The sequence below is a fragment of the Anopheles coluzzii genome, chromosome 2 (genome assembly GCF_943734685.1).
Source record: "Anopheles coluzzii chromosome 2, AcolN3, whole genome shotgun sequence".
Lineage (NCBI taxonomy): Eukaryota > Metazoa > Arthropoda > Insecta > Diptera > Culicidae > Anopheles > Anopheles coluzzii.
Window position 1 is genome coordinate 46,767,632 of NC_064670.1, and position 24,435 is coordinate 46,792,066.

The window sequence follows — 24,435 nt, forward strand, 5'->3', positions numbered from 1 at the left end:
GTGCAAAAGGGGAAGGGATTTATAAGCTGACCCACACACACTTGCTAGACCTTCCGCTGAAGTGCTGCATTGCATCCCCTCCCCCCCTCCGCTTGGGTAATGAATTGCACCGATTTTCATGGTTTTCACTTTTTTCGCCTTTCATCATCACCATCAACGGCGGGAGGAGAAGGAGGAGGTGCAGTGACGGAGGGAAAATTGGCAGAAAAGGGTGTTGGTTTTTCCTTCCTGCGGCGCAGCAGCCGTCGTGCAGAAATCTCTATCAACATTTATCTGTTTAAAACACGATTGTTTCTATTTTCTCTCGGGGTTCGTACACTCGGGGGGGGGGGCTCTCGGTGACGGATGGTGCGCTGCTGCTTCTTTGCGGCGTGTTGCGAGTTAGGAGTAACGAATGGGTCCCTGTGTTTTTTTTTTACGCAGAAATAAGCCACCCCAGATTTAAGCTGGAACCCATCCATCGTCTCATCCATCCGGCCACCGGGTACTGCACCGAGCACGGACAACGGGCGCGGACAGAGCAACCGGTAAAAGTTGCCTACCAAGGGAAGGATGGTGCGGTCGGTCGTGCTCGGCGGACTATGAAGTTGCGAACCGGGGTGCCGTAAATTTAGTTTGACAGGAAGCTGACTCGGTTTGAGTTTGGCCTGACGCGGGACAGTCTCGTGGTGCGTGCGATGCCGATTGTTAATGAGGTTCGAATCGAGTGTCAGGCCGGGCGCGTAATGAGGATGGGCAGTAAGGTCGGTTGCGGATTACACGGACAACCGGGAAACTTTACACCTGTTCGCGATGTTGAGCAACACGGAAAAGCAATCGATTCTCCCTCGGTGAGAGTGGAAAAGCCACGCACGGGGTGAGTAGGAAGAAAGTGAGGTGATAGCAATCAGGGAAAACAAATACAAGAAAACCATTTTCACTTGTCCAGCGGTGATGCTGTAATTGATGCGCAGGCTAAGCTTGAGTGGTTCGAGTAGTTGGGAAGAAAGTGATAGGAAGTAGTTATCAAGCTTTGAGAAGTTGATTTTTGCTTTTTGTAAAATATCTGTGTGTTTTGTAAATCCTTGACCATCAGACAAATTTAAGGACTGTGATCAAAATTTCATTCTTGTTTGCTTGTGGTAATTCATTATTGTAATAGCAAAAGTAGTAAAATATTGTTGTTTGTTTGTGTGTTTGTGTTATAGATTTTTTTAACATTATTCAACAATCTAGAATCTTAAGTAATATCGTCGAGACGTCACAATAGATACAAACAAAATGTCGAAAATGTAATTCTATATTTTTACCTTCACATATACTTATTCAAATTGTCGTGTTGGAAGAAATGACATTGTACAGAATGAGTAGTCAGAATTCAATTCAATTTTATTTTATTTATTTATTATGATAATTGATAATTGATAATTGATAATGATGATAAAATGATATTAGGATAAATTTGAAGACATAAATTAAATAATATAAACATGGACAAATGATCGTTTTGATTGGAACCCCAGCCAAACCGAAAATAAAACAAAGTAGTACTTTACAATTGATAATAAATTAAAAAATACCTAAAGCATAACCTGTTTTCATTCTACATTACTATGAGCTTATTTGAAAAATATTAGAAAAAATATCAAAGAACAAATTTGCTAACACCTAAATGCGAGACTCTGATTTTCTGGGTACAGAATTACGTGCATTTCACATTTGCTGGAATACAAAAGATACGAAACTACTAAAAAAACAAACCTCTTTCTTTTGATAGATATAGGCCTTTGATTTAGCAGTAATTTTAGATCACAAAGAATACTTCCTACAAAGTCTAAGCATTGAATTGAAATCAACATTTTTTAAGAATGTAGAAACACATCATCGTGTTTCTGTGACTACAACCGCAAGATTACTCCTAATTGAAAAGAAACACATTTAACTTTAACATCTATCTTTAAACGCTAACCATCAGTTTTGAAGTATTAATTTATTCTAATTGCTATAATTAAGCATGACAGCGCTTATCCTATTCTCAGGAAAATCTCACTTGACCTGCAATTGAGAAAAATACAGCAGAGTTCCTCCAAAAAGCTGACTGAGTGAACAGTGCGTGCGACTGCGTCCGGTATGCGTGTGTGTTTGTGTCAAGAAGAGGATGGAGCTGCAACTTGAGGCAGCGAAAATGTTACCCTACAACAATGGTGTGAAGATTAAAATCTCGACACGCCCGTACAACAATGAGGGACACGTTGGAGATCACCTCCTCCTCTTGAATGGTAGAGTCCGACCGATCAAGATAGACTGCTTACCGCAATCCAGACGTTCAACTGGACATCTTTATTTCCTTGCCTGCATAACCGAGCGGAGACAGATAAATGGCTCCAAAAAACTGTTGACACCAGCCTGTCCGTTGGCCCCTGTAATGGGGTGATTTAGGTTTACTTTTCGTTTCATCGGCTGTGAACTTCAGCCCCTGAGCGGTGGAACAATTTAGAGAGACAAAGGGTAACACGCAGTTGCTGGAAGAGACCGCCATGCACGGAACTACTTGGTATGCGTGACCATTCGGCTTTCGGAAGTGAAGGCACCTGACGGTGTGACAATGACAGGCGTCATTGGTAGGCGTCGTCAAAAAAAAAAATAATAAGATAAAAACTCCATAATTTTCCAAAAACAAGCTGTTGAAAGTGACAGTGCAGCAAGATGTGAAAATAATCTGCCTCGCCTCATCGCCCCAGTCTGTATTTTCTATGATTTTTTTTCATAAAAATTTATGAAGAAACGAAAGTAAATACACTTGAACCTGCAGCGGATTGTCATGCATGCCCTTGAGGATTTGTGCGCTGCAGTAGCGGGGGTCACATTGGTGACCAGGCACGGTCAACGATCACTTGTCGATGCAATTTAATGCTCATCATTTCTGGTCCCGCAGTACCCGAACTCGAAAGTGTTGTCAAGTAGAATTTTCACTTTTCGATTAATTCCAAATTGATTCAGTGCAATCAACTGCTTCAACAGAAACACCTCGGTAGCAATAAAACCTTCCTGTCTGAATTTCGGAGAAAGCTTTCGAACGTTCACAGGGTGATGTGAAACGTAACTTTGCTACACTCCGTACACCCGTTTCATCGGTCATAAAAAGTACATTTGACGGTGACTTATGAATCGACAGTGATTAATGCAATTCAATTTTTCCTGCGCTCACACCCAGGAGATGCTTGCAATGGAAGGAACGGTGCGGGAATTGTACGGCGTACAAATGAAAACAGTAAATTCATCACCTAGTTTGTTCGACCATTTATGGGCGATGCGCGAACGCGAGAAATGAAATGGAAAGATGGAAAATTAACAATTTTGATTATAGGTAGCAATTTCACTGATTGTGTAGCCACACACACGATCGCTGAACGCCGTGTATGCGAGGATCAATTAAGAAGCGGCAGCCTGTGTAACTCAGTCGTACCGACATTGATTTTTACCCACAATAAATGGAACGATAGTAAAAAGAAGCGTGAATGTGATTGATACGTTATTGTTTTATCAAATGAGAGCAGTTAAATGGAAGCGATTATGAAAATGAATGGATTCGACAAAAAAGGGAGAGAAAAAAATCAATATAAAATAGGAAAAAGAGATTTAGCCACGATTCACAAACATGCAGGTGGAAGCGCATTGAGGAGAGATGAAAGCAATGTTAAGCCGGTAGGAAATTATCACACTCATTAAGCAACGATTTGAGCGAGGGGTAAACCGGCAGAAACCGGCACAAATGGAGCGCGTCGTGTAAACTAAGGTGGAAGCGAGGAAACTGTCACGCAATTGCGGAAAAATCACACGCATGTTTTGCTTCGCACAGCTGACCATCCACGGAACAGAAACTGGATTAAAGACGATGTGTGCACGCGTCTAAGTTGGCTCCCGTTTTCTCCCATTTGCGTTGCCTTCTGCTGCTACTATTGACGGGCAAGAGCAGCTGAGATACGCACATTTTCTTGTACAGTATGGCTGAGATGCTCATGCAATCGAATCAATGAGCCGTCATCCCTCATAATAATAAAAAATGAAAATAGGGATATCAAAATTGTTTAATTGTTTATTGTGTTTAAGTGATTGGTCAAACAAGCGGCCTTATCTTCTTCTTCTTCTTCTTCTTTTGGCTCAACAACCGTTGTCGGTCAAGGCCTGCCTGTACCACTTGTGGGCTTGGCTTTCAGTGACTAATTGATTTCCCCCCATAGCAGGATAGTCAGTCCTACGTATGGCGGCGCGGTCTATTTGGGGATTGAACCCATGACGGGCATGTTTTTAAGTCGTACTAGTTGACGACTGTACTACGAGACCGGCTCACGAGCGGCCTTATCACTGAATTAAAACTATAAGTTAAATAACTATAACAAAGAGCAGGTTAAACGCCAGTTATTTGGTGCCAGTCAAATAACATGTAAGCTTTATGCAAATATGCTTTCAATATTTAAATTATTAACTGTTTCTTTGTCTACATTTACTTCAAATTAAATTTGAGGCTATTATTTCAATTTCATTTCCCATCCTGTTTGTTGAATTTTTTCAAACAAAAACATTCAATAAAAAAGCGAAACAGGTAGATGATTTGAGCAGTCTAAAATTGCCACAGATATGAAACTAACTTGCAGAACATTCCCAAATAGCCAAAATTGCTTAAGCAGCTAATTTTGACTTGCTAAAGATCGCTGCTTGAATTCGCTGCCTTTTGCAGTAGATAGACAGCATCAAAGTTCCAAGTGGTCCTTCTAAATAGCGCCTAAGCAGCCTCCTTATGCCACGGTGCCAGGGATTATTTTTCTTTGCGATTTATTGTCAAGCAAGGCGTCATCAATGAAATAAACAATACGATTTGTGTATTTTTATGTGCATGTTTAATTTAAAACTCTAAAAGCTCTTGTTTTTCACATAATGTTAAATAGTTTACTAAAAAATCACAATCACTTCACTCAGTATTCCTTCTTCAATTATCTTATCTAGCTTGGGCAACAGCAACGAGATGATTGACGGCACAAGTCTTTGACACTTTGACAAGAGCCACCTCGTACCGATGTCATGCATTAAAAAGCTATGAAGTTCCACCAAGTTTGGCACACCTTCTTAAAAAGCTTTCAAGTTCCATCGTGAACCATACACATTAGGCTAATCAGCCACAAGGTTCCTGAGAGTACTATGTGCTTCTTAAAAAGCTTCATAGTTCCGCAAAGTACCGTCTATCTCTTAATCAGCCACAAAGTACGACATCGGAACATATTTTCGTTAAACTGCCCCAAATCAGCTACAAAGTACGAGCTGGCTATTTGGGTTGACAGCTTCATGCGACGACGGTGCGAGAATGAAAAGGTCAATCACAATCAGTCATACAAAGATTTAGCCAAACATTGCAAACTGATACCACGATCACTATATTTTGGTAAAAATAATACTTCAATCTTTTATGTTTCTCCTTAGTTTTCTATTACTCTCTTTTTTTTTGTAAAGTTTATGATAGTCTCTACGCTCTTCCCTTGTTTTTTTTCTTTTCTTTTTTGCTAGGTCAAGACTAGGTTAGTTAGGCTTAGTCTTTCATGAATTATTTTGTTTATTTGTTAGTATTTAATTAGTTTTAAGTCTATTATATTTAGCCTTGATGGCGCATATTGTATTAAATAAATGAAATGAAATGTTTAATTCAACCTAGTATCTTAATATTGATAAAAAAATGTTTAGTCATTCTTAAACACCTATATCCTCAGTATTGTCAGCACAAATGTGTTCCGACAGTACAGGTATGTTGCTAACAAAGCAATTCGCTTGAGCCATTTATGTCAATAATCAATTATTATTGAAGACTTTTTATCAGAACATATTTCATTTCAGTTCCATCTAATGACTGTGTTGTGCTATTAAACATGTAACACTTTTCCTGATCCTTCTCATAATGCTTGAAGATGCACCAGTACTTCAACGCGTTAACGCCAACGTGTTTTGAGACAATTTTGATTAAAAATTCAATTTCCTTCTAAATACGGATAAATATCTAACACACAGACAGATTATATTCCTTCCGATGTTTCTCCTCCACCTCACTCTCCTTCTCTACAGTGCGCGTATCCGCCCGAGAGTGATGTATGGAAAACAATTTCGTCGGAAGTTACTTTCACGCAGCAATGGAAGGGCAACCCCCACCACCAGTACGTGCGTAATGTTCCGCCCGTGTAAGGGTGGGCCGCCGTTTGACTCTATTTTAGCAATCCCAGCTATGTGGGGGGGTTGTAAAAATTCGGTCCATCGTTTTTGGGTGAAACGCACAAAACATCGAAAAGTACCTAACGGCCCAGAAAACGAAAAGTGAAACGACAGAAATGGAAACCATCGTACAGATTCTTCTTGCGCCCGGTGTGTGTGTGCACCGCATAGAGCGCGACTGCCATCTCGACACAAAAAAGGGAAAATCGTACATTAAACATATTTCCGGTGGGATTGAGTTCACACGAGACACTGAAACTAGGACCGACGACGGTAGTAGCACTTGAACCGTGTCGAACTGCCGACCGTCATGGATGGTGGGTGTACTTTGGGTGCGAAAAATAAAGTATAAAAATGCACAACCACAAGAAGAAAACAAAAAATTGCACCAGAAAAGTAAAAACACTCCCGAGCTGAGGAAACAATCATCATCTATCGATGCGAAAACAATGGTGCGATGTGTGATTGCGTGCGCCATGTGGACAAAAATGTGTACGCACCTGCTGGGAGGTGGAAATAGTTTTCTCTCCATTTTCATGTTCAATGCATTCCTTCCGATCCGAGGGAGGATGCTACCACGATGCTACCGCACAGCCGGCGTTAGTTCTCTTGAATTCCTTCCCCGTCGTCACATTTTCCATTCTTTGCATTTAATTGCACTCCCCCGAGTGGGTGGAAAGCTTCCGCAAAGGAAAAGAGTGTGTGTGTATGCTCCCATTTTTGTAAGTTTCCATTCTATCGAACGGACAGAGTCGCTTTGCGAGCCAGCGAGGAAAGCGTGTGCCACAAACGCACCCCATACCAACTGCAGCTTAACAATCGTTTTCGAAATACCATTCAACTAAATCTGATTAGACGAAGCAGTGGAGTTGCTATTGTTTACCACTGAAGCTCTAACCTTCGTTTGGGAAAGGCTCCCCTGACGTAGTTTGTTCAAAACAGCGCACCGCTTTACTTCTGACCGGATTTGCGGAAAACAAACAGTCCCCGTAGGTCAACATTAGATATGAACAAGATACGCTTAACGTTGAACGGTTTTCAAACAGTCCCGTGGAGGTTTGGGACTCATAGTATTCACATCGTTTACTACCGTCCATTGCCCCTCCCCCTCCCGACCTGGTTGGTCCAAGGTCCGGGGGTTCGGTGATGAATGAAGTGCGTCCCTACCCATTGCAGCCGTTATTTTCCGCCAAACCGTTCCCGTGTCACTCTTTCCAACGCGACTAACCGTACATCGTCGTCATCGTTTCGCCGGCGCTCGTTGGCATCTTGATTAATTAAAAGCATGTTGAACGATGTACGACGCCACCAGACACGCTGTACTAAACGCAACAAGACCCAGAAGAGCGGCATGACAACAGCATTGCAGGTAAGCTAACAGTTGCTACTGTTAGTTTCCCAGCAAACCATTAACCGAACCTACCGAAGAGCAGGCATACCGCTACAAGGCAGTTGGGTAAGCGGGTGATGTGAGGGTAATTTTCACTCGTATGTAGCCCACCGCTTCGGAACTAGCTGACGTTCCCCGCACCGGAAGTAGCTAACGAAGGTGACATTAAAAATGCGTTTTTGCTCGCAGTTTGGGTTTTTTTTTTGTATTTGCTGTCGCAAATTTTTATTACCCATCCTAGGGAGCAATGCATTGGACAATGTTCTCCTAGCGGCACGGTATGACATCATGTTCGCCGGTATGGGGTAAACATGCCTAGATCACAATGTACGAGGGAAAGTATTCCGGGTTCGTCGCTTGCGCAAAATCTTTTGTATCTTGAAACAGTTTTACTGGCATGGGCTGATAGCTTACAGGTACAGTTCACTAATTTAAAACGCAAATTTAGAGATCTTCAAAACACACCTACTCGCGCATTGTTTTTTTAAATAGTATTTGTATCTTATGCAACAACTCTGGTCAGCTTAGTTCTGAATCAGCGTCACTTTCATTTCGCAACTCCGCCCATCGGAAAGGTCAAACCAATCCCCGCTATGTTAGAACAAGTAAAAAATGGCACCATTAGCAAATTTTCTTACATCGTGATCCGGAAATGGTAGGTTTTAGTGAAAACTAAAGGCATCTCGGTGACTAGTGCTAAATTATATCCCATCTCATAGTGCCATGATTGATGGTGTCATATGATTCTCGAGACCCATCAGTCCACCCATCATTTCCATTCCCTACGGTTGGCTGGCGCTTCTTCTACCTTCCCCAAAACCACATCCCCTGCCGAACTGTTTAGTATCTTTGATCGAGCCCAACTGCGCATGAAGATGAAAGCGCACGCTCACGAAGATCGGCCGTTCGACTGGTTCGTTCGTTCGTTCAATTTACCATTTTAACTTTCGCTGTCCGAAACCGGACCGTTCCGTCAGCGCACGCCGACCCCGGTAAAGGTTACGTGGTCGGTTCAGATTAACTAAAATAAAATGCAAACCATGTCCAAACGAGCCGAGCGCGGAGCCACCGCTTGGCAACCATGGGGCAGCAGGAAGCAGGTGGACTGTCGGGGATAATTTTCACACTTTTCCACACGATCTGACCCACGATCGCTTGCGGCAAATTACTTTCAGCGTCTTGGGGTTGATTGTTGATTTTGAACCAATTCGCGGTTGGCCTCGTGCGATTGTTTTTCCTCCTTCGCCGGTGTCATCGTGAAATGTGAAATGAAATTGCATTGCAAGGGGGTTTGCAGTGAAACAAAATAAAACTATGTGCCGCAGTGTACAGTGCATTGTGCAGGAGGGAACGCTGTGGGTGCAGAACCAGGCACACCGTAGCACGATATATGGTTGCCTCCATCGTTGCCATAAACAATCCGATTGCACATCATCATCACAACGCCACCACGTACCGCTGGCTGGATGGATGGCGAAATGGGTGGCACTCATGATCGTCTGCCTTTGGCAGTTCGCTTTGTTTGCACGGAGGTAATTTGATCGAAAAATGGCTTTATTAGGCAAAAAACAAACACGCTCACTTAATTGCATAAACCAAACTGGGCCTGGTGTCCGTAGCCGTGTGTTTGATAGAAATTTAATATCGGGCGGACATTACCAACTGGTGGAGGAATCTCTCAACAAGAGCCGGGCGTGCAGACATTTTCAATCATCGCTGTGTAAACGTTTTGATGCTGTTTGGAACATGGATGAAGAAGAATTGTAGTTTTGTATTTTTTTTTAATATATAACGTGGAACACGTAATCAAGAGTTTAGTAGCTAATTAATGATCAATAGCAGTAGTTTAACTCATTAAAATGACATTTAGTTGTAACCGAACACTCATTCGTTGTTTCTACAGGAGACCCTTCTCAATATATGTAAGTGCAAATACAAGAGTTCGTTGTACCATATATATCCCAAAGGTTGTTGCTTGTATTTCTTGCGCTAATATTCCAATTATTATAAAGCCCAATCACATGACATTCCAAATTTCTGACAAAACAAAACCACACCACACACAATTCATTCAACTCATCACTAAACTAGAGACACACACAAGTTAGCCTTTTCAAACAATGTAATTTTGCTCCATTTGCACTTCCGTTGCGCTTTCAAAGTGGAAACAATATTGTATGTATAATTTGCTAGCCATCTTGGTTGAGTGCGCGTGTTTCTTTTACGACGGACATGATTCATGGTGTGATCTTAAAAAAACAAACGCAAGACTCCATGTCGAATCCATAATGCGCCCAGGGGATGGTATTTCAGCGTCACCATCACTTCTAGAACACGTCCCCTGCGATCGCTTTGATGAGCTTTTGCGGTCGTTCCAGTGAAAAACTTTGTTCTACACACTGCGACCTTACACCGGCGGGCAAAAAGTTCTCCGCAATTTAGGAGCTTATTGCGACGTTGAGGGTTTTGGTTGCTTCTCTCTACAAGACGCGCAAATCACAGTGCAAACGATGGGCTTAATTGATGTCAGTCACAGAATGACGGAACCCCACCGTCGATCCTGGCGGAACGGTTCTAGAGCTTCGGCAAAGTGACGGCTGTAAATGCCATGGAAAATGAACGTTGGGTGGAGGAGGTGTAGGATGATGGCCCATCGACCGAAAGCGCCAGAGCGGAAGAAAGGTCCGGATGCGTCAGCGAACCGCGGCACCTCGCAGACGCAGGCCGGAAGCTTGTGTCGTAAATCGTTGGCCGGGTGGAGTTTCGCATCTGCAGGGCTGGTTCGGGGGCCTGAGAAATTGAACAGCATTCGCGGCGAGTAAGATTCGATGGTAACAAAGACCGTGCGGTGGCCAAGTAAAACGGCGTCAATGAAGGAACGTGGAGGAGTCAAGGGGAAGGGTGTTGCGCCATTCGGGTAGGAAGTATGGTTCACCAAATTTTGCTACATGCTTGGCATATGATCATTCATCGTCCATGAAGCACACGGCCACGCCGAGTAAATGGAAAATGAATGTTTGGCCATTGCCATACATCAGCGGGAGAAGAGCTCGGCGGGAGCGTAATGTGATGCCATAAAACCGCAAAACCGCAGGCACCGGTAGGGGCTGGTCGGTTGGACCTGTTGGGATCGTCGCGCTCGTAAGCGTAAGGCTGCATCAGAACTGCAATAATTGCATTTTCGGCCAAAGAGCAGCATTTCCATTGCGGAAAAAATAGGTAGTCAGCTAATTTTATTTTCCAAGGTACACCCTGAAAAACGAAAAATTTGGTGACAGCAATTTAAAATTATGACCGACAACTGTTGTTGAGCCAAAAGAAAGAAAGAAAGAAAAGATAGATCAATGATAATAGATTTAAAAGGATTTTTAAAATTAGATCCTTCAGTGTCATTCTTTGAGCAGATTTACTACAAATGATGTATAAGTATGTTACTTTTCTTCAATCTGTTTTTATTGCAAACTTTGTTACAGCCCGTCTCATTTTAACAAATCCTAACGGAAAGTCATTCAAATCCAAAACTATAGCATTAATAATACATTTGGGAAAATGTTAGTATTTATTTGCTGTTTATCGATTTGATGAACTCTTAATTGATGAACACTTTAAACTAATTGTACTATCCATTCGCGTAAAGTTGTTCATCAACTTTCTGTTGTCAACGTCAATAAAATTATTAATAAATTAAAAAAGCAGTAAAAAAGGAAAAAAGGGTTTGATTACATATACAGTGGTTATACAGTGATTTAATTGATGATACAGCTACACTCATTAAGTATTATAAAATAAAGTTCATTTATCTTAAGCATTATTCTATAGTATTTTCCGTATTTGAGAATTCGTCAAGAATTAACAATATTTTTTTATTTATTAAATAGTCAATATTAAATACATAAGCTTAAAACGTTCAACACATTCAATGTTACATTACACCTTCAGTATCTTTTGCTGTCCCTTGGTTATTTTCTCCCAAATGACGTAATTTATTGCACTTAAATAGAGAAAAACAAATGCAATGAAATAAAATGTTGACACGTGCGCTAACTGTATCACTTCTGCGAAGTTGTGCATCAATATCAGACACTGCCGAACCCCTTCCGACACACCTGTTTTCCTGAGCGGGAGGCCTAATTTCTGCCGTCACCATTCACGTCATCTGGCTGCAGGGTAGAGCCACTGTGCGACGATGCGTAACAAATGTACCATAGCAATATGCGTAGAATTGGTCCAATCGGTCACATGAAGGACTGCGGTAGGTGTGACGCTCCTCCATGAACGGTATTCTGCACCATCCTCGCACTACCGCGGCTTTAGCCACAAAACGTGCGCAGTATATGGCCCCCGACGGTGGTAGAATTTGGTGAGTGATTTCGGACCTAGAACGTTCAGGGTAGACGTGGACATTCGGCAGGGAGTTGGTCGTTTAGCGCACACACACACACTCACAAGAGAGTCACCGTGGGGTCAGCGAGTGGAACGGTGTATGCCAGACTGAACTGAGATATTGTACCATCTGGTCCAGGTTTCGAGGCCCTTCACCACCCACGCCAACCCTTGGGGCGGGTGAGCTTTTACAATTTTCATTTGTTTGCACCGTTAAGTGCAGGGAAGTGTAACGGGCCAGGGAAATGACCTGCCCAGGTTTTGTTTTTTACTCCCAACCAAATGTGCCACTGTGCGGCGGTGTAGGCGTACAGCAAATAGCAAACATCAGCCGCAGGGCCAGCTTGTGCGTAAATTCGTGGGTAAAATTTGCAACAATTGTCGGCGTATGGTAGCTACTGATCTTTCACCTTGATGTGAGGATGTGAACCAATGCAGGTGTATTGTTGAATCAGTTTGCTTGGTAGGGAGGTATTTCAGCTGTTATAGAGTCATTGCAAATTTTCAATAGTGTTAATCAATACCTTGAATTGATTATTTGCTTAATTTATTGTAAATGCATCACATGCATCAAAAGGGTTCAATTGGTATGCAATTATTTGTTTATTTTATTGTCCTGCATATGTCATAGACATAATTAACCACGAAAGTTTCATGGATCTCAAAAGATTCATGAATCTCTAAAGTTACATTAATTTCGAATGACACGTGAAACTCAAAATATTCATGGACGAATCTTTAGGGAATCATGGATCTCAAGGGATCCATGAATTTTTATCTAAAGCTTGAGCTTCTTACGCCCATGAAACATGCCACTTAATATTAATAATAACTTCGTGATAGACAATTTGTTACAAACCTAATTAAACGATATAAGTGGTATAGATTTCCAAAGTGCAGGTTTGAGTGTTCTTAGAGATCTTCATTTTGGGGCGCAGTATTTTGTTTCTCCAACATATAACGTTTGCTTTATAAAATGGACAAAAATGGTCCTTTTGAACATTCGATAATAGTATCCCATAATTCAACAGACCAAATTTGACACCTCTTTCAGATGAACTGTAATCGTGCTGGTCAAAAAAGTTAAGCAACTTCGTTCAGGAGCGTGCGCGATCAAGGAATGGCACCCCGTAGTGTCTAAAACGGACTCAGTGCAGCAGTTTATGGACGTCGTATAAGCCTGTTCCGGCATCCACAACATTTGAGTACTATTAGACAATAATTGCAGCATCCAAAGAAAGTCCAGTTCCAAATGGCCGACGTTCCTGAGCGACTTGAGGTTCCAAAAAAGCTTAAAAAGAAGACCGTAGAACAAGTGGCTGGATTGCTGCGTACGCTTGGCCGGGAGGTCAATGCAATCAGCATGGGAAACATGGGAAACATGAACAAACCTGTCAGAAAGCAGAAATCTCGTCCCCTGGCTTCGCAACGGCAATCAATGACGCCAAAACTCAGACGATATATCGGCGAGTAGGATATTTCAGGCGAATATCGACGGAATTTCGGTATGACTCCCAAGTCCGAGAACTGGTCTAACATCATCCAGCTGCGTCCCATCGAATTTTTCTGGATAAACTTGATGCAAAAGCTCTACTTTAACAATTTTGTCACGAAAAGTGAGGTGGAATTGATAAAAATCGAAGGTAGATCTTAAAACATGTCTGCAGGCATGTCTTCGTACGCCATAGCGAAAATTCCGGATAACTTACGACAGGCAGCTCGCAAGGTCGTAGTATGCTTAAATAATTACTTTTTAAAGGATGTTCATGGAAAGATATTATCTCATTTAGTATTTTTTCTTCTACTTCTTATTTTTTTGGCAGAACAAGCTTTGTCGGTCAAGGTGTGTCTGCCTATACCACTAGTGGGTTTGTTTTTCAGTGGACTTACTGATAACACATAGCAGGATAGGATAGTCAATCCAACTGAGTACAGCCGAAAAAATACTTTAATACTGCACAAACGCTTTACCACACAAATCCCTTTGTCTATTGCCTAACATTTGAAGACGAAGAAGTATACACCCTGATGTATAATAATAAACTTATTTAATGTTATTTATTACCGCAGGAAAAAAATTCAGAAATAATCTAAACCCCAATTTAAAATATATTTCAGATTTTAGACATTCAATCATTTGTGTGCATTCATCAGAGGATGAAATATTGCTTGAATTATCCATGAGTAAATTTAACGTAAACCTGATTCCATCAAGATGACAAACGTATAATGTTGTTATGGCATATGTAGCAACTTCCTCGAACTCGAACAACTCAATTCCAATGGTTTATCGTGTGTAAAATGATACAAACGGATGGAACACTAATCCATCCACCATGTGACCTTTACCGGCGATCTAGTGTGAAATGGAATAAAAGTGAACTCGGTATAATAGCACTGCCCTACCATTCTTGGGCTGGATTGCTATCTCATTCCCTGGCCCATTCCCACCCTTTGGGTCACAATGCAGAGATCGGCAAGTACGGGAATGGTTTGGGATTGCCCCTAACCATGCACCGGGCAGTGAAGGTCAATTAGCTCGGATGACAACATAAGCGCCGGAAATTGATCGCACCCCGTACGCACGCATAATAAGTGTAGTGCCTCGCAGATGCCAGTTCTCACGAGCAGCGTGTACCGTTTGTCCCGCACACACACAGATTTGGTGATTTGGAAAAATGCAAACCATACGAGTGGCCACCGGCATGTGATCTCCATAGCGGAAAGGCTATGGAAAAACTTGCCAACAAACAATTGCAAGCGGTATGCAGACCTCGTTCCAGCGGTGCACCACTCGTGCTGCAAAGGGAAGCCGGGTAGGAAAAAAAAAACAGATCGACCAATTGAACAACAACAATTGAAATTCCGATCCCATGCGGGGCAGCATTTAAATATGACTGCAAGGAAAAGCGGCTGACGAGGTGTGGCTACAGAATTATGTTCTGAACTTTTCGTTGCGTTTTTGCATGATGTTTTCCCCCGAGATTTCCGTTTAAAGTCGAGTAAAAGGAAGGTTGTTTTACCATCTGGTGGAGGAAAACATTACACGCAGAAACACACTAAATCGCACAACCGTGTGAGAATCGGTCCAGTGTTCTGGGCGCGTTTCCGGTGTTCTGGCATTCGGATATTTCCCGCTCCGGAGTGTTTTCTTCGCGTTCGTGCCACTTGTATTGCGGAGCGATCGAAAATTAGTGCAACTTTGGGCGAGCCAAAAGTAAAACAAAGCAAAAACAAGAACAGATCAAGAAGAGCATGATTTACCGCGGCAGCATAACGGATTTAAGAAGTGAAAGAAGCAAAAAAAAACACCCCGCGATCGACGGCAGAACAATCTCGGCAACGATCGGTGAAAGGTATTAATTGAAAAGCAACTGTACTTGCCTCCTAGCGGGGCAGATGCTACGGATAAAATATTAAATCAATAAGCTCCGTTCTGGTCCCGCGTGGTGATTCGAGACGCTCAGAGGGAGAATCTGCTCCGAAGATGCTAAAAGTTGTCCGGATCGAGATGAACTTGATCGTTCTTCAATGATCGACAGCGTTTGGGCGGAGTGAATTATCTACCATGCGCGGAAAGTGTGTGTGTATGTGTGTGTGTTTGAGTGGTTTGTGATCCCGTAAGAACACACTTTGCTAGATGATCTGACAGAAATCGGTGAGATCTGGAGTGGGACCATTAATCATAACCCTTTTTGCTTTGCGCGTTTCGCTCGCCCCTCTGTTATCGTTAATTAAAGCATCACGAAAAGATTGTCCATCGCGCTCTGGTCGGATCGTTTAGAACGAAATTTGAGGCAGTTTGGGAAGTTATCGTATTTGTTTTGGGGGCGAGTCTGTGAAGTATGGTCGAATGGTTGACTAAAAACAGAATCTAGATTGTAGTTTTATTTAAAAAAAATACTGAAATTGATTTTTTTGTCTTTATTTTAAGCATTAGTAAGAACCATCTAAATGTTTGGAAATTGTGAGATAAAATGAGTGAATGAATAAAAAAAAAAGTGGGATACAACACAACTTTTCAAATATCAAAAATATCTTCTTATTTACCGTTTTGATTCAAACTACGGACAGCTTCAAAATCTGGACATTCGGGACGTTTTATTGAATATATCTATACCCAGTCCCTGGACATGCTGCTTTTTCATTTTGCCATGTCTGATGTTTGCCATGATGTACTAGAATAAATTAAGGATGTGTCTGACCCACAGTAGGCCCTGATACCACCAGGGGCGTTCTTAGCAGTTTTGCTTCAAACCGACGCTAGTGTTCTTTCTTCGATAATTCCTATAAATTTCGGCCACGTGCATTGAAATTCATTGGAATTCATTGTGAAAGTAGTTATCAACGTTATCAAACATCAGTGTTTTATCAAACTGTGCTCTGCATTTAATTGAAACATGTATCCAACACTGTTGGGAATTCGAAGCAAGACTTTCTATTTTGTTTTAAATTCCGGACAGCCGAAGTAAATTGGGATTAATTACATGAACATTATTTTTTAGACAATGACGATAACAAGATAACAATGATGTTTTAAGATATTTGTGACAAGTTAATTGATGGCCGTACGGGAAAGACCTTCAATTCGCGTAACAGTTCCCCACACGCCAATGTTTTTAAGACCGTCATTCTACTAAGAGGACTCCTTCACTCCGAATTGGGAATTCGAAACAATAAAAAAGGTTAAAAACTAAAAATATGCAGTGTGAGTGTGAATTTGAAGATTAAAGACGAAATTTTAAGGCAGTCCGGAATTCGAGTCAAAACGTCCGTAAATTGAAACATGAGCTAGAAGAATCTGATCGGAATATGAATCAAAATATTGATGCAATTCGATGACTTTTTGCAATATTTTACGAAAAATTATTGGAAATTATTATTTTTTCTCAAATGTAGAAGGTTTGCTTTAGTAACGTGAGCTATATAGAGGTTTAACCGATTCAAATTGAATTACTAAGAACAAAATAAGTGCCAAAAATATCTGATATGTCTCCCTGACTTTCTTCCAAGTAAGTCGTTCATTTTCAAGGCCATACAAAGAAGTTTCCATTTTGTACGACGAATTGTCTATACATCTGTTGTTTTCAAAAGTCTTTTTGATTAAAGCAAGCCAGTTTGTTTTTTTAAGTCTGGAATTAAATAAATTAAAAATATTGATCAAAGTAAAATATTCCCATTTGCAAGAATTTTGAACCTAAACCTAACAACGGCAGTCAGTTACATTTACCAAAATTCTCAAGAACCACTATCTACGTCATTTATATATTTTTTAATAGAGAGTTCGTATAAATCTCGAACTGTAGGTTGGTAGGACCCCCCCTCACAATCAGCGAAAAATGGTTATGATAAAAAGCAATGCTTCTGTGTAGGAGGAATATGTTTATAATACATATCGCCACCCCTCTTTTCGCATGATCACAATCACGTTGTTCCGTGCCGTTAGTTCCGCAAACAAATCGTCACTGTTCAACACCCAACGGTGCCACCGATGCCGCGCGGAGCTGGCACCGCACCAACTGACCAGTGGGATGGAAACGTCCACCGGCGACCGAAGGAAAATTTGCTATTTGCACACCAAGCTAGCGCTAGCGAATGCAACTGGGGAGCTGCATACATGCCGGCACGCGTATCGGAAAGAAGAGGTAGATGTGTGCGCGCCGATCGTTGAGCAGCTTGCGCTCTAATTCGTCCATTCTGCGACTTCCATCGGACGTATGGTTTATCTGGCCGCGTGCGGATACTCATAAATCATGGACCGTTCATGGAAGAAAACCAGTGGAACCGTACCGTTTCGTGAACTTCGCAAATGGTGAAGGGGAGGGGGGGAGGTGTAACTTTTCCTGGGTGGAACAATGCGCACCACATACTTGCTCTCGATAGTTGCCGGACTGGAGAGAACGGGAGAGAGGCGTGCGATAACTGTCCACATTAGGGGTACGGAAGCATTTCGGATGAGACGGTACTTGTGGGACGACAAATTGGTACCGAGACTCGAATAAAATAATTAAATCAACAACAAATGCCAAGTGCATTAGCAACAAGGAAGTTCGTATCCGGAGCAAAGGCTTTGAATGGAATTTGGAAGCAAAGCGCCTGTGATTGTGTATTTTTGGCAATAAATCTGTCCACCTGTCAGCGAAAACCATGTGCTCGCGCCATTCCTGCAAACAAACCAACCACAGTAATTAATGCAACGCCTTTTTTATCAAGGTTTTTCAGCGGAACTGCTCAATCACTAGGCCGTAGGAAAATAAACAAATACAGCCTTTGATCGCTTGATCTACACCAGCAAACGTAGCCGACCTATTACCGAAATCGTTAGCCAATGTTTGTACGAAAGCACCTTCAAGGTGCTGCTTTCGTACAAATTGTGACATTGATTTCCCGTTCACCCCGCGCACGCAATTTGTGCCCACCCTCTCGGCCCTCCCTCCACTAGAAAAAGGAAGTTGGAACCACAGAAAAAAGGCTGCAAACGAACGAATAAAAACAACAAAGACGCTGGCCACAGACACGGTAGAATACACAACGCCAACCGAACCGTAACGTGGTGCGAAAAAAAGCAACACATCCAATCAAAGGTTTTCAAGAAAACTGTCGTGTAAGAAATTGGCGTTGTCTCGGTCGATTCTTTTCCCTCGGGCCGGTTTTTTTTCTTCCAAATTCCAGGTTTTGAAATTCGGTCTCCCAAACAATTTGACCTATCTGCAGTGGGAAAGGAGAAAAAAAAACAACTCACTCGCAAGGTTTCGGAGGCTTCCAACCTTAAACCTAAAGCTCAATCTAAAGTTTGCTGGCGGTACTTACTTTTTGATCCACTCAAGCAGTCCCATCTTCGGACGGGGGGGCGTGCTCGTCGCCTATTTCGACCTGTCGAACGCCGTTGTTACGGACCGCAACCACGTGTCACGCACACACACACAAACAGGCAGCTACACGTGTTCCACGATGTTCCGTTTCCGGTGTGTCTGTGTGTGGCGTGTAATCACCGATTTAAAAACACTTCAAAATTAGCCCCAAGGGTCTAAGATGTGGGTCACCCAGAACATAGATTCGGTCGCGTATGCGTTCTTGTTGGATTCACGCTAATTTCACTAGGAGGCAGGGTGGAGCCAGAGGAAGGGAGGGATTTAGAAAGTGAAAATGATGCACAGACGCTTGAAAAACTATTTCCAAATTGTTTTCCCATTCGAACATTTGACAGGGTTGCCCAACAGCAATATATGTTACTTTAAATTATTTACCGGATTCAAAAAAAAGTTTTTACAAAGATTGGCAAAGATAGAGCACCTTCTTCAACAACACACATAAAGTTAGGAAATGCGTTAAATTTTGTTTCGTTCATTGGAAATGTTTGAAACAGCTTGGAAATATAAATATTAAAAAAGTGTGGAAATTCATCTACGAAAAGTACCAAACTAAACACATATCAAGTCAAACGAAAACGGAACACACACACACATCAAAACGTTCAACTAATTGCCATTTTTCCGCAATCCTGCAAACGATGATCGACAACTCTCAATCATCGCGTTGCTCGCGTTAATATTGGATAATTGTGGAGGTTTTCCATTTTGTTTTTTTTTGCCGTTCCTACTCTTCTGTTCACTATTATATTTTCACATTCACACGTGTTTGTGCGTGTGTTGGTCCGTGTGGGTCGGTTAGTTTTCCAGCCGGCCACGGCCACACGGCGCAACCTGTTCCGAGACCGAGCCAGGAGATGAAAATGAGCCGGAACCAGCTTTCGGTTTTTGGGGGGAGCGGGGAGGGCCCTAAAAAACCATTTCGTCTGTCGAATGCTTTAAAAAGTGAATTATAATTGGTGTGCACACATACACGCGCGCGCGCGCACGAAAGCACACACAAGTGTTGCCACGCCACTGGCCACTTCCTGACCTGCGATCGATGCGTCGGTGGAGACGTCAGCCTCCAGCTTGTTATGGGGACGACGCATTTTTTTTCTAAAGGAGGAAACGATCCAAACCGCATTTTTGCTACAAGATTAAACTCACTTTTCGTCTTCGGGTGATATGTGTATGTTTTTGGTGCGGGCTGTTTGTTTGTTTCTCATGCAAACGGGGCGAAAAAAGGCGCAATCAAAAGAAAGCAAATGGATGGAAGAAAACGGCAATGTGCAAAATCTGACTAATAGCAATAAAATATTTCTCAAACTGATGCAAACTCCACCGCGTGTAATCGAAACGTGGGGTGTGGTATGTACGCCAATGCATGGGAGATTTTCGTTTTCCTCTCTTGCGCACCGAAATAAATGGATACAAATCAACAAATGCTACTGCTGCTGCAAAAAAATCCTAAAAGCGATCGAATGGCGAACGAGATACGCATTGATTGAATTGAGTAATATGGCTGCCCCGATCATCGTCGATTTGGCATGAAGCTGAGACGATTACGTGCGAGACCCCGCGTAAGATGCAGACGGACGATGATGATGTTGATGATGGTGATAATTAAACACATGCAGAAAGGCAGATCCGACATCTGTAAAGACACCGGAATTCGCGTCGGGGTGTAATGGTTTGGGGGGAGTGAAATTGGCAAATGAATCGATCACGTCAAATTTTAATTATTACGAACATATCCTACATAGGACGGTCCAATCGTGGTACACTTAGAGCACTTGGATAGTAGACAGTGTTTCACTTACACTCACATATTCATCCGCGGTTCTAATACTAATATTAAGGTTGTTCTTCTAAGCACACTTTACCATCGTTGTCACTAGCAGTTGAACATGTATTGTTATTAAAATGAATTTGCCACAATTAAAAGCACAATAACATGTGTATCGAGGCAAAGCCGTGTTTCACATTTGGTCTAATCACACACACGCGCACTCTAAGCTTCTTATTTTTCCCCATACACGTTTATCTCACATGCGCACTTACGCATCTCTCGCGCCGGCTTAAGCAAGGATGACCGAATCTTCAACGCGAATCCGCCGCGCACTCACAATCAAACGAACGCGCGCACCCGTGCACACACGCACTAGCCACTCACACACACACACACCCAGGGGTCGTTAGCGGCTTTTGTTTTCCAATCTGGACGTGCTCTTCTCCTTCGAGGGCTCGCGCAGTCCCATCTGATGCGGCCAGCAGTCGTTCGGCGAATGGCACCCGGCTGGTGGCTGCGATCAGTCCGCACCTGTGTGCACCTTTTTCCCACTACCACCTGTGTGTTCGGTGCGTGTGTGTGTGTTCGGTACCTTTTGTTTCCATTGCTTACGCAGTTTTGTGCTGCTTCAGCGTGGTACCGTTGCCTAGCAACGTTTTGTTACTTGTGTTGAGCGCCACCATCCGGTTGTATGTGTGTCTAGCGAGTATTTTGGAGTTCTTTGTTGCGCGCCGCGGAAAATACATTTGCCACACGAGGTACACGCAAAGTTTCCCGGTTTTTGGTGATTTTTTTTGTAATCTACTATTGTTACTAAAAGGAATGAAGTGAATGATTTTTTCTGCATTGCACAAATTGGCAATGATTTTACGTTTGTTGTTAATGTTGTTGTTTTAGTAAAGAAGAATTAAATCGAAATCCCCCAAAAACGGTGGATGTTGAACCGTTCTGACTGTTTCCATTCTCGTATTACTGTATCACTCTTACTTTTCACATCTCAAGAACCGGCGCCAGGCAGCAATGCTATCGAATTTCCATCACGCTTCTCACGATTCTCAACCCCGGACCGAGCAGAGGCACTCTGCGCTTGGCAGACAGGTTGATGATGTTCACCGAAATTGAAGATACGATGCCCGGCTTCAAATGCTCTGCCAGCCGGAACAGATGGAGCAATTGAGTCGAGTGGTCGAGGTATCGTAAATAAAGGCTAAAGAAATACCGCAGAATCTTTCGGATTGAGATATGTATCTTTAGCACGAGGAAACAATTACAAACAGTTACAATTGTTTTAAAGTTCCTGCTTTAGAATCACTAATTGGAAGCATTCGTTGCATTAGAAATTAATAAAAGATAATAGCTATTTTATAAGAAAATAAAATAAAAAAATCCCTACTTTGATTAGATTTATTACGTGTTTTTAGAAATAAGTTTTGTTCTGTTTTACATTGTGAACTTGTTTTTTTTTCTTTGTGTAAATAAAAATAATCTAAAATTATTATCATTACCTATATCTTATCTATTTGTTTTCAAATGCTACAAGGGAATCGAAAAAATAGATGCTCTTGTTATATTTATTACGGTAGGGAAAGACATTCGTGTTACATCGCCGCAATGCTTATGAGTTGTGAACATAATGTTAAATATTCCGATTGTTGTAGGGGACTGTAATTTACATTACTGCACCAGCACCTACAGAACTTTAGCGGTAAATGTGTGGAGAGATTTTCCGCTAGTGTGATACGTGATGTGCTCCAGTTCTCGCTGCAGGTAATGTGCAGTCAAAGGATGAGAGAATAACATGATTTAATTAACGAGAACAATGTGATCTTGATCCGGCGATCGTCACACGAAAGAAATGTGGGCCAAGAATGTTCTTATGGTGATGGCGCAATGTAAATGAGCGTTTTCCTGAACGAATTATGTTTCTATTGTTGATATTCGATATGCTCCTACCGATAAGAATTTGTTTTGCTCGATCATAAACATACCCGTTCTTTTGGAGAAATAATAAACACAATTTTATATTGGACACCAAGAGGTATCAAATAGTTTGCATGAGGATTGAGCTTCGGTCCAGGTTTTGTAGGATACGATCTATTTGCAATATCGATCTATCATCGTTTCTATAAAATACCGCTCAAACCTACTCAGCATTCAGTCAGGGTAATGATTTTTTTTAAATCATAAAATGTTTCCCTTGCGCCAAAAAATGTGTCAAACAAGAAAAACTGTCCCAACGAAAACCATGTTAATTTAAAAATTGAAAAGCATGCTTACCAATTCAAACCCCCGTTTTGCAAATGCATTTTTTTCGTTTGGATTGGACCAAGCCGCACTGCTGGGCTTAACTCATGACACTACTGGTCAAAACAGTATTTTCGAATTTCGAACACCGCTAATTTTGACAGCTCGGTACACAAACAAACATCTGTCAAAACGTATATTGTAGGAAAAGTTGTGAGATTTTATCCAAAAATTACCATACTATTTTACTAACTAGTTTACCTGATTTTAAAGCTCTGGTGATGAGTACAGGCGGCAGAAAATCGGTATGTACTTGTGTCGGTGTTTTTTCCCGCATGCCCAAGCATATGCTCCACTCTTCCCAAGATCCGCGGTCCAAACAGGCGCTTTGTTTATGCTGTTGTATGCTGTCCCGTTTCAGCTTACGCCAAATGCTGCTCCGGAAGGGCAAGCGGAACCAGCCTCCGTGCCACTGGGCGGTGCGATCGGTCGCGAGGACATTTGGGACGACAGTATTATCATCAAAAAGTATGACGCATCGCTGGCACTGATAAAGGCGGAAGTAGCGAAGCGGCTGGCCATGAACACGAACCGGGGCGGTCTGGCGGATGTGGCGGGCTGCAGCGGCCACAAGCCTCGCCGGCAGAAACACAAAGACAGCGATTCGACCGGAGGAGAAGCAACCGTCGGCACGCCGGAGCACGAGGAAAAGGGCGCGATGGAGATTTCTGAGCAGGAGCAGGGCACAGCGAACGGTCCACCAGCAACGGGCGCGTTCGAGATCGGCGACTACGTGCGAGCGACCTACGACGATGGGGTGGATTACGAGGCGAAAATCATTGGCTTTGGCAGCCATGGGGACTGTTTGATCCGGTACGTCGGGTACAACAACGAGCAGACGGTGTTGCTGGAGGAGCTGCTACCGTCCTGGGGGCGAAAGGCACGGCGTCAGCAGCGCGTTGAGGCGGCCGAAGCGGAAGCTGCCGCTGCCGACTCGCAGATGGACATTAGCGATGACGAGCGGTTCACGAAGCAGGCCAGCAAGATCAAGATTAACTTCGGACCGAACTTTGGACGATCGAGTATGGGCCAGGCGGCCAGCGCCAGGAGTGGACGATCTGGCATGTTGGGCCCCAGCATGTCCACAGCGTACATGGTTCCGCCACCTCCGCCGATGCCCCCGATGCTGGAAGACGCGGATGATGTAGAGTCGGAGAACCTGTCCGCCATGCTGATGTCGTGGTACATGAGCGGTTACTACACCGGGCTCTACCATGGCCAGCGGATGTCTCAGCAGCAGCAGCAACACACGCAGCAGAAGCGGGCACGACAATCGTAATTTTGCTATGTTCGAGCGGAAACTGTAGGGTTGCTGTCGTCAAGTTTTAACGAGGAAATGGGAATTCTTACGGCGCAGCAAAGTGATAGCTTTCGTTGAAGCGTCATTCGTTACTATTAGGCTTGTCGTGATGGGCATTGAACAATGCGAAATGATTAAATGGCACATTGCGAACAGTGTTCTATACTGTACCGTTACAACTTACATG

At 42.7% G+C, this 24,435-nt stretch overlaps 2 protein-coding genes across 4 annotated transcripts in view; one reads left to right on the plus strand and one right to left on the minus strand.

The window, feature by feature from the left end:
- Positions 1-21,231, minus strand: part of LOC120950249 (uncharacterized) — a 31,739-nt gene extending 10,508 nt beyond the window's left edge. Inside the window, exons 1-2 of one of the 3 annotated variants that reach the window (XM_049605397.1) lie at positions 21,041-21,231; positions 18,815-19,101 (exon numbers count right to left, since the gene is read on the minus strand). In XM_049605397.1, the coding sequence (XP_049461354.1) occupies positions 18,815-18,840 (26 nt within the window). In that variant the 5' untranslated portion in view covers positions 18,841-19,101; positions 21,041-21,231. Of the gene's footprint in view, positions 1-18,814; positions 19,102-20,738; positions 20,893-20,916 lie in introns of those variants that run through there. The other 2 variants (XM_049605396.1, XM_049605398.1) reach the window with 2 other exon arrangements.
- A 1,830-nt stretch (positions 21,232-23,061) lies between these two features.
- On the plus strand, positions 23,062-24,431 carry LOC120951404 (survival motor neuron protein). Its single transcript, XM_040370096.2, has 2 exons — positions 23,062-23,193; positions 23,310-24,431. The coding sequence occupies exons 1-2, from the start codon at positions 23,170-23,172 to the stop codon at positions 24,225-24,227; spliced, it is 942 nt and encodes a 313-aa protein (XP_040226030.2). The 5' UTR covers positions 23,062-23,169; the 3' UTR covers positions 24,228-24,431.
- The last annotated feature ends 4 nt before the right edge of the window (positions 24,432-24,435 follow it).

Bases quoted from the DNA above. Each gene is read 5' to 3' on its own strand.
- LOC120951404 (XM_040370096.2), top strand. From the start codon at position 23,170: ATGAGTACAGGCGGCAGAAAATCG. The intron at 23,194-23,309 runs GTATGTACTTGT...GTCCCGTTTCAG, and splicing joins GTACAGGCGGCAGAAAATCG to CTTACGCCAAATGCTGCTCC.